This window comes from Poecilia formosa, unplaced genomic scaffold (assembly GCF_000485575.1).
Source record: "Poecilia formosa unplaced genomic scaffold, Poecilia_formosa-5.1.2 Scaffold288, whole genome shotgun sequence".
NCBI classification, from domain to species: Eukaryota; Metazoa; Chordata; class Actinopteri; order Cyprinodontiformes; family Poeciliidae; genus Poecilia; species Poecilia formosa.
The window spans coordinates 380,623-391,330 of record NW_006800227.1 but is presented as its reverse complement, the minus strand read 5'-3'; the positions used below and the strand labels follow the sequence as shown (position 1 = coordinate 391,330).

The 10,708-nt window shown below is 38.0% G+C and overlaps 1 protein-coding gene across 3 annotated transcripts; it reads left to right on the top strand.

Moving 5' to 3' along the window:
• Window positions 1-763: 763 nt before the first annotated feature.
• slc10a7 (solute carrier family 10 member 7) lies at window positions 764-9,464 on the top strand. Of its 3 annotated transcripts, XM_007571812.2 has the most exons (13): window positions 766-1,065; window positions 1,985-2,067; window positions 2,145-2,281; window positions 3,491-3,566; window positions 3,660-3,698; window positions 3,775-3,810; window positions 5,756-5,839; window positions 6,712-6,877; window positions 7,316-7,367; window positions 7,594-7,667; window positions 7,918-8,063; window positions 8,144-8,175; window positions 9,038-9,464. In XM_007571812.2, exons 1-12 carry the CDS (start codon window positions 966-968, stop codon window positions 8,162-8,164), a joined length of 1,014 nt encoding a protein of 337 aa, XP_007571874.1. In that variant the 5' UTR covers window positions 766-965; the 3' UTR covers window positions 8,165-8,175; window positions 9,038-9,464. The 3 variants fall into 3 exon arrangements, with proteins under 3 accessions (XP_007571872.1, XP_007571874.1, XP_007571873.1); XM_007571811.2 differs by lacking the exon at window positions 8,144-8,175 and having other exon boundaries at window positions 768-1,065; XM_007571810.2 differs by lacking the exons at window positions 8,144-8,175; window positions 9,038-9,464 and having other exon boundaries at window positions 764-1,065; window positions 7,918-8,123.
• Window positions 9,465-10,708: the final 1,244 nt, after the last annotated feature.

Genomic DNA, 10,708 nt, shown 5'->3' with positions numbered 1-10,708 from the left:
TATTTTCATTTTATTAATGTTTTCATTCAAATATTACCCCTGTAAACTATTAATAGAATTAGTAAAAATAAATTTAATTAGAATTCTAATTTTACTTTATATTAACTCTCTATCAGATTTTACACAAATATTTGATATATTATTCATTTAGTTTCAGTTATTTTCTTATTATTTCACAATTTTACTGTTTCTATTTTGTTGAATTACATTATTTATTTCATTTTAAATAGTTTTATAGTGTAAATAAGTTATAAACTGCTGATGAAAATAGTAATACTAACATATTTTTTGTATTTTAATTTTAAATTCAAATATTTCTTTTTGAACAATTATTGTTCCTGTTATTTTTTATTATTAATTTGACTTTAAATGTAATACTGTTAACATTTCTCCTCTTGTATGATTTAATTGTATTTAAAATAGAGTTAAAACTTAATTTTAGTAAATTAAAATATTTGCATTTAATTTATACTATTACATTCTTTATAGTTTGAATATATTCACTATATCATTTTTGAATAACCCTAAATTAAGTTCTATATTTGTATCCCTTCTGGGCGCATATTGTTTTTACTTCATTGATTAACTTCCGGTTTTAGATTTAACGCTCTTATTTTTAAGGGACAAATTTCGGTTTTAAGATTGTATCCGGTATTTTCAGTTATAAACGTTGTTCTGCAGTTGCAAACGTAAACGGTTGTGTGGTTTATTTTGGCTAAACTGTGTTCTGTATATTTTTTATATTTTCAAACATTTGTTACCTCAAGTTATTGTGCGCCTCTTCTTCGGTCATTACGTTGACGTCACAGCCCACGTGTCCGGAAGTAGCTCCTGTTGCTCCGTTGGTGTTTTCCAACTGAACTCCGGGAAGGAAAAAGCAGCGGCAGGTTGCAGAAACTTGAGCCCGGCTGCTGCGATAGGAGGGCCGGCTGGGAGGCCGTAGGCTGAGCCCCGGCAGCTGAATCATGGGCCTCCTGACGAGGCTGCGGAAGGAGTGGTTCATCATCGGGATAGTGTTGGTCATCCTGTCGGCCAAACTGCTGCCCGGTGTCGGTGTTAAAGGAGGTGAGCCTCGGAGTTCCGAGCGGTTGGTTGAAAGTTTTGAATGAGTCTAGAGTTTCTAACTTTAAATGCTAGAAACGGAGAGCTCAGCTGAATATAAATCTGAATTGAATCCCAATTTATCTGGAAGACGCTGAAATGTTTCCTCTTACCTGGATCCTAGTGACACGTTGCATTCAACGGGAGTGTCAACACTCCTTTCAGTACTTTTATCTTTTAGTTTTTATAAGAAGAATCAGTCTGGGGATATTCATATTTAATCTGAGGACAGCTTCAGAATTAATATTGCGTCGGAGATTGTTTATCTCAACAGTAGTGAAACAAATACTGATAAATAAGTAATATAATGTAATTCAGCCTCACCTGTAGATAAGATAACCTGCTGTGCTGCTACTGTTGTGCTGCCTTCAGGTGCTCCTCGAAAATTTTCACTTCGATTTACAAAAACAGAAATATGAATCTATTCCTACCTTTTTAAATTTTCATATGAATGAAATCTAAAATGTGTGGCGTTCTCCATCCAATAACATTCAATCATTGAAAACAAAACCACTTTTTGAAAATATTTTCTGACATTTGTGATTTATTCATTAATATTATTATTATTATTATTATTAGGCAGAAAACAATTGATGACCCCAAAAAAATGGAAATTGCATGTTTTCCCTTTTAATAAGGCAAAAGTCTGCAGCCTTTTTTATGTCTTGTATCTTTAATGATTTACAAGTTTAATTTAAAAATGTTTATTGTTGAGCAGGTAAAACTAAAAACTACAGTAAACACATTTTTGCATTTCTGATTTAAGGATTTTTCTAGCCTACCATTAATTTAGATTTGACAGGGCAAAATGTTTGGACACCACTGGTGGACTGTTACCATGGTTACCAGTGTAAACTAGCACCTCCTTCTTCCTGCCTGTCAGGTCCACTAAGGCCAGAGGTCACCATCGCCTACATCGCCGTTTCCCTCATATTCTTCAACAGCGGCCTGTCTCTGAAAACAGAGGTGAGAGTCAGCGCTGCGATGCCTTCAGGTGCAGCTCAGAAACATCCCATCATCACGTCTGGTTTTTTTCCTGTTAGGAGCTGAGGAATGCTCTGTTCCACGTTCGCCTCCACTTCTTCGTCCAGTCGTTCACACTGGTCTTCTTCCCCCTGGTCGTCTGGCTGCTGCTGCAGGTCCTGGCGCTGACCTCCATCGACCAGTGGCTGCTCAAAGGGTACAGTGTGTGTGTGCGTGCGTGTGTGTGTGTGCGTGTGCGCATATGTGCGCGCGTGTGTGTGTGTGTGAATGGGTCGCTCTGTCCGGGTCTAAACTGTACCTGAGGGCCGAACACAAAGAGCCACAGTCATGGTTAATACAGCTGATTCTCTGTGCGAGTTTAGGAGCAACGTCCAAACTTTACATAACGTTCAGGTTGAAGCTCTGTGTTTTTCTTTTGGGGCCTCAGTGCTAAAACAGCAGCAGCAGCATTAGAAAATACCAAAAAGATGACTCAGCATTATGTGAAATTAACTTTTTTCATGTTTTTAAACTTCCATTTGGGTCTCAGCTGCTTGTAAAAACGGCAGAAATGCTTAAAAAAACCAACCAACCTGCTTTTTTATCAATAAAATAATGTTTTCATGTGTCTGGAAAATGAACTGTTTCAGAAATTTAACTCCCCTTCTATGGGCACTGCACTGTTACCTAGCAACCTCAGCCAAGCCCAGCCCTGTTACCTAACAACCCCAGCCAAGCCCAGCCCTGTTACCTAGCAACGCCAGCCAAGCCCAGCCCTGTTACCTAGCAACGCCAGCCAAGCCCAGCCCTGTTACCTATGGCAAATCAAGTGGAACTCAGTTGGTTTTCTTTCTGTATGCGCTTTACAATTTTGCTGAAAAGGAGAAGATATATTTGTTTATTTTGGTCATTTTTAAAGTTTCAGTTCACAAGTAAAGCAAAGAAAACACACAACGCTAAAATAAAAAACAAAACACAAAATGAAAAAAGCAAAAACACATTTTGTTGTTGACATTTGAAACTCTGAAAGTCAAAAGTTTTCTAAATATTTTTACTTTTGAAACACAAACATTTCCAATTTTTTTTCTAGAAAATGTTTGGGATTAATTTTCAAAATTCTGAGGGTTTATTTTTAATGTTTTTGGAGAAAATGTACTAATTTTTCTCTTTATTTTTAATCTACAAGGTTCATATCACCAGCTCCTTCCGTCTCGGTGTGTTTTTGATGAGGGAACAATGTTATCACATGATGTAAAGCTGAAAATAGTCGATTTTACAAAACACCGCCCCTTTAAATGCCTTCTGTTGTAGAGATTTAATGGTAATATTGCATAAAAACACTCAAAACTGCTAAGAGCACCATTTCTTATGTGTAGATGTGAATGTTTTTCGTCCAGTTGACCCTCTTCCTGTTGTCGTTGCCTAGGTTACAGACGGTGAGCTGCATGCCCCCTCCGGTTTCCTCCGCCGTCATTCTGACCAAAGCAGTCGGCGGGAACGAGGTGACGCTCACACCGAGTCGGTTCGGCCCGAGAGGCGATTGGTGAGTCTGCCTGTTGCTGTCTCCCTGCTGACCGCTTGCTCTCTGTCTCCAGGCGGCGGCCATCTTTAACTCGGCGTTTGGAAGCTTCCTGGTGAGGAGCGGGTCGGGTCGGGTCGGGGGCCGTATCGGAGCGGGTCGGGCTCTAATGCTTTCTGTTTGTCCTGCAGGGGATCGTGGTGACTCCACTGCTGCTGCTGCTCTTTGTAAGTCATCAAACATTTGTCATGTGTTGACAATGTTCTCAGTAAAGCTTTTGGGAAATGTTTTTACAATGCAAAATGTCAGACACAACACACAGTATTCATCTTTTTGCATTTTCTTTAGTTTTACACAAAATAATTCAATTATGAAACTTGACTAAATACAGCAACTGTAAGAACATGTCCTGTTCTTACTGGTGATGATGGATTCATTTAGATCTTTTTTTTTTTCAATTGATCCCCAAAAAAAGACAAACATACAAATTCCTTCTTAAGTTTTAAGTTTCCACAGTTTATACGTCCATTTCCTACAAAAAATGTGACCACTTTGTTTAATAAAAATATTCTAGAGGGGACATATTATGCAAAATTCACATTTTCAAAATTATTTTGTACTTCCATTCGGGTCTCAAGGGCTTCTAAAAACAGTTGAAGTGCTTAAAAAAACACCCAGTTGTTTTTTGACATTAAATTAATGTTTGAGCCATTTCAAAAACAGAATGTTAAGTCGGCTCTACGGTTAATAGGTCACCGTTAATAAAATATCTTAACTAATTATTGTTGAGAAGGTGAAAAATAACTTGTATTTGGTTTTCTGTTAGGTAAAAGAGGTGTAACTTCCTGGTTGCATAAGTGTTCACACCCTGAAGCTTATTTCATATCAGCATTCGTTGGTAGGAATCTGTTCATCTGGATTAGATTATATTTATCTGTTTTACCTTTCCAAACCTCTCTAAATCTCTCAGATGTTAATGACAGATTTTTCTGTCCAATTCAGACATTATTTCTCTTAAAGCTGCAGTAACTTTCATAAAATGTGACAGTTTATGATACAGATAATCTGTGAAAAGTTTGATCTCCTCCATCTCCTCCCTGAGCTACTAGTGCCGTCTGAAGAAATGCACTCGACCGAAACAACCAATCAGAGCCAGGAGGAGGGTCTTAGCGCTGTCAATCAACCAAGCGAATGCATCGATAAAAATGCTAATTGAAAAGAAACAACCTACTGTTATAGGAAAACCGTTGGCTATGCTAACTAGCCTTAGCATTCACAACAGGCTGTGCTGGCTGCAGCATAGCAGCATCACCCAGAGGATGATTGGCAGCGCTAAAACCTGCCTCCTGGCTCTGATTGGTTGTTTGTAGTTAGCTCTGAGAGAAGGCAGATGACTAATTCATAGTTTTAATAAATATGTAAACAGCATATATTTTTAAGTAAAAGTTACAGACTGCAGCTTTAGATATCTTTTTCTAATCACAAAAAATGCTTACAAACGAGAAAATTACTCAAATTATTATAGACTGAGCTTAAAAGATGCTCCTGTTGGTCTTTGCATAATTAAATTTGTTGATTTTGTATTTTGAATATTTTTTGCTCTTATCACTGCAAAGACACAAAATATTACTAAGTAACTTTGGTCTACTTTCTACTGCAAATATCTTAGTACCCTTGAAATAACTTGCAAGTAACTTTGCAGCAAGATGTAGGAGCTTATTTAGAGTCAATACTTGGCTAAAACTGAGGAAAAAGGTACTATTTCCAAAGGCAGATTATTTCACTTATAACATGGGAAAAATGTTTTGTTACAAGTGAAATACTAGAACCATCACTTTTAATCAATCTTAAAGAAATATTGGCTTAAAACAAGTTTGTATATCTTGCTGAAAATTTATTTGCAAGTTATTTAAAGTGTACTAATATATCTGCACTAGAAATTAGATGTTGTGTTTTTGCAGTGTTTTGAGTTCTTTATTACTGTTTTGATTCTGTAGATTTTTTTTCTCCTAAATTGTGATCAAACACATCATGGGAACAACCAGAATACTAAAACTACACGTTAAATTGCTGCAGTAAATAATCGGTGCTCTTCCTTCTCAGGCCACTTTGAAGGTTTTTCCGTTTTTATTCATTTTGTTTCTCCTGGTTTCTCTCCTCCTCCTCCTGCAGCTTGGCTCTTCCTCCTCTGTTCCCTTCACCTCCATCTTCTCTCAGCTCTTCATGACGGTTGTTGTTCCGCTGATCCTGGGTCAGGTAGGAAGATGTTTTTGGCGTACGACTTCCGGTCAGCCCCGGCGGCTTTGTTCCTTTTAACCGTATCCGTATTCAGGGCTGCGTCCTTCTTCGGCCGCATTTGTCGGCCGATTACATCATAGCGCGGCGATAAAGCCTGTCCGAATATGAAGACTCCTCCAAATGCGTCCTTCTGTTCCCCAGATTTGAAGGATGGGTTCGGTGTATCCTTCACGGACCACCATATCCCATGATTCATTGCGGGTCCAAACCGAGTGTTGAGGCAAAGCGGCAATGGCGGTGAAAAGCGTCAAATTATTTTGCTATATTACACTTTAAATGACACAACATGAACTTTTACAATATTTTTAGGCGAGAATATAGCTGTGTAAATCTCAAATATCTGCTCAATTTATCAATACATCACCTAATGACAATATTGCTCCGACATTTTCGGAGACGTCACCGCCAGCTGTCAGGTTCGGTATACCGTGAGAGAACGCCTGACTCCCGGCACATCGTTTTCAAACTCCCGCAAGCTTTCACCAATGAGTGTAAGTGAAACACAGATTCAGTCAGATAATATCTACCTGTATAACGTCTGTTTTACTTAAGTATTTATTGGTTTCCTGAGCAAATAGGTTTAACTGATTAAAGTTAACGGACAGCCTTTTCTTTCCACTTTGCCGCTCTGACACGGTTGCTAGGCAACATGAGTAATGCTGCGGTGGAGGCTAAACAGCTAGCTGAAGGCTAGGCAGCTAGCGGAAGTCTAGGCCTGTCCGAATTCACAGCTTTTCTGTCCCGGTTGTCGTATATTCGCGGCTTTCGAAGGATGCAGCCCCTGAATTCAGACACACCGAGTTGTTAACTCCTTCCGGCTCGGCCTGCAGGTGTGCCGCGGTTTCCTCAGGGAGTGCTTGGAGCGCCGGAAGCCTCCATTCGGCGCCATTAGCAGCGCCGTCCTCCTCATGATCATCTACACAACGTTCTGCGACACGTTCAGCAACCCCAACATCGAGCTGGACCCCACCAGCCTGCTGCTGGTCGTCATCATCAGTCAGTATTCAAGGCCTGAGCGGAGCCTGTTGGGTGTTTGGCTTTCAGCGCTGGTAGAAATGGTTTAAAAGCCTTGAAATAAATTAATCTCAAGTTGAAACATTTAGAAAAATCCCATCTTTGAATTGGAAAAAGTGGTCTCTGCCTGTGCTGATTGGTGAATTTCTTTTGAGTCTTTTTATACACTGCAAAAACACAAAATCTTACCAAACTAGACCAAAAATACTTTGTAATATTATATTTTTGCAGTGTACGACTTTACCAAGAGGTGCAAATACTTCTGGAAGTTTCTGTGTAAATATTCCATATATTTAAAAAAATAAGTGCATGTATTTTATAAGTGTAGCTTTGCCTGTCTAATATAAAGTAAGTCGTTTTCCTCTTGGATCCAGCTAAAAGTGAGGTTATAAACTTCTTACTTTCTTTTGTTTTCTGCAGTTTTCTCCATCCAGATCAGCTTCATGCTGCTCACCTTCGCCTTTTCCACCAGGTCAGTTTCCTTGTTAATTAACACTTGGCTCCTTTTACTCACTAACCAGTTTTAACCAGCAAATCTACGACTTTTGATATGCAGAAATTTCCCAGGTTTTTTTCTGAGATTAATCTCAGAAATTTTCTAGACAAAACTTTTAAAATTCTGAGTTCAAAAAGTTGAATATTTTCGATTTTCTGCCTACAGTGGCCCTAACACGCCGTCTTACTGTTTTTCCTCTCAGGTCTGGATCAGGATTCAGTCCCGCCGACACCGTCGCCATCATGTTCTGCTCCACACACAAGTCTCTCACTCTGGGTACCGTCGGCTCCCAACACTACTGCGTTTTTAATCTTAACTGAACAAACGAGCTTTGCAGTAAATGGCATCAAATCAAAAGTAATGACAAGATATAACATATAAGTAGTCCATTGTGAGAGAACCACAGGACAAATTTAGCCAAAATGAATTCAAATTCATAGATTAAGGAGGGGAAATACAATTTTCGGCGCGTGAAAAGCCGTATCAGGTTGCTGTGAGCGTGACTGGTCACTGGCTGTGTGTCCAGGAATCCCGATGCTGAAGATCGTCTTTGAAGGCTACCAGCATCTGTCTCTGATCTCCGTGCCGCTGCTCATCTACCACCCAACCCAGATCCTGCTCGGCTCCGTCCTGGTGCCCACCATCCGGAGCTGGATGACGAGCCGACAGAAGGTAACCCAGTCGCTGTGGAGGCTCCCTGGCTGCTGGCTGTGCTCCAGTTCTGACCTCTGACCTTCTGTCCTCTCTGACAGACTAGTCTGTTGTTGAGATAGACCACGGCTGAGTGAGTAAAGACTGACGCCAAGCAGACTGTCTCTGCTGACACTTGATGTCGGAGTGATTGGTGCCGATATTTAATTAGCCCAGACTATCCAGCTTCCTCCCACCAGCAGGTGGCGCCATTCAGCCCAAATTAAGACCTTCAAGAGTCAACAATGCTGGAAACTCGGCTTCAAAAATGATTCAATTAAAATTTTTTTTTTTTAAATAAGAAAATGCTTCAGTTGAATAATAAAATAGACAAAAAAATAATGTTAATTAAAAATATAGAAACAATTAAAAAAAACAGAATAAAAATGATTCAGTTGATTAAGATTAAAATATATATATAAAAAAGAATAGTAATTAAAAACATTTTCCTAATTTTTTTCCAGATATTTCATCTTTATTCTGTTAATGTAATGACTTTATCCTCTTTTCTCTTAGTCTGGCTCTGATACTTCATCGTAGATCTTGATAACGCTATAAATGTCCTTTTCTCATTAAGAGAACTCTTTTTCTTGCAGTTTTATGACTTTTTTCAGTCTTCAAACTCTTAATATACGTTATTCTCAATTTCAAAATAATAAAACTTCTTAGTCTGGCGTTTGTAGTCTCAATAGTTGTATCTCTGATTGGCTGTAAATTAGAGAGTTCTGTGTATTAGCGCCCCCTGCTGGTAGTAACACATTTCACCTGCTGTGATCACTGCTGCAGAAACGAGCTTCTCTGTTTGGTGGTGGGAAATTCACTCTTCACTTTTTACAGCTTCTCTTCCTTCTTCATCAAACTACACCAATAAAAACACAATTAATTAAAATCTTTCACCAGAACAAATAAAAGTTTGATCATTATCAGTGTTTTGACACGTTTTGTTTCTGCTTTAGGGGATCAAACTATCAAACCTGCAGCCGGTCTGACGCGTCTGAGCGGCGGAAGGATACAAAAAGTGCCTTGTTACGACCAACAACAACAACTAGGACCTCCAGGTGGCAGAGTGGGATTCACTGTTTGCCATCAAAGCCTGTTACTATTTTCTACAGAAACAGAACAAAACTCACATTTCCATCCTTCGTATTGTTTTATATTTAAATGAAATGTGTTTTATTTTTTTATATCTTGAACTTTTGAGGGGGAAAAAATAGTTCTGGGGGGGAAAGGATCTATTTTCAGGATGTGGGTGAGGTTTCTGGGACCAGTTCTGTTATTTGTTTTCTACTTTGGTTCTTCCAGATTTTACTGCCAGAAACTGTAAATGGTTTTGTTTAAATTAATGCTGGATTGTTACATCTAATATAGAAATGAACAACAACAGTTTGGCCTTTGACCCTTTTTTTAATACAGCAGAAGCAGTGTTGGTGTTATACAGACAGGGGGCAGTGTTGAGCTAATCACCGATATTTATAAACGTTAAAACTAAAATTATCTCCTGTTATTTCACTTTAATGTCTCTATTATCCTATTTAAATGATGCCACAGTTTCTGTCTGGATATGTTTCTTGGATTTTAACCAATTAGTCTGTTCTTTTTATTTGAAATAATACATAAAACATTATTTTTATCACACACACTGCATGAAATGGAGCCCCACAGCAACACTGCACCTGGTGTTTTAAGATGGAATATTCCTAATGAGCATTTTGTTTGCGCTGCGGGACAAATCCAAGTGGGAATAATTCCTTTTAGTTGCTGGTTAGACAACAAATTGGCAACAAATCCGACTGGCAGCTCGTTAATTTTAGTGACCCGTCATTTTCCCGGACAGATGGCGCCTCTGACACATCGTTTGCAAGCAGAAGTGGCAACTAATATCAGCCTGTGAAATATCTGGGGGGTTTAAAGTGAAATTAGGCCATTTAAGAAACATTATTGTCTAATGTAAAGTCTCAGACTGCAGGGGTAAACCATATATCACTGAAAATAAACTGGATTATTAACTTTATGTGACTTAAAAGTTGAAAATAATGTTATTTTTACATGCATGCAGAGATATGATGATGTATTGGGGCCACTGTAAATAGAAAAAGGAGATAATTTGTGCCAAAAATCTCAGAAATTTCCTAGATACAGCAAGGGAATTTGAGTTTGAAAAGCTGGAAAAATTGCTGAATTTTTCAGAAATTTTCTATAAAAAACACGAAATTTCTAAGTTTCAAAAGTCACAAATTTTCTGGAAAATGACAAATTAATTTCAGAAATTTGAGGGAAAAATTAAATTTTTAAGTTTCAAAAGTTGCAAATTTGCTAGAAAAAACAAATTCTGAGATTAATCAAGAAAAAAACTTATTTCAGAGTTTGAAAACTTGAAAATATTCAAGAAAAAAAATTCATTTCAAAAGTTGTGAATTTGTTAGAAAGATGTAGAAAATGTTTTCCTTGCAAATCTTTGACTTTTGAAACTTTGATTTTCACTTCTAGAAAATTTCTTAATTTCAAAATTAAAAGTTTTTTTCTAGCAATTTTCTTTACTTTTGACAAGATCAGTGAAACATGAATGGGCCATCAAGTAAAACAGATTAAACTTAGAAATAATAATGTAGTGGACGGGAACCTATTTG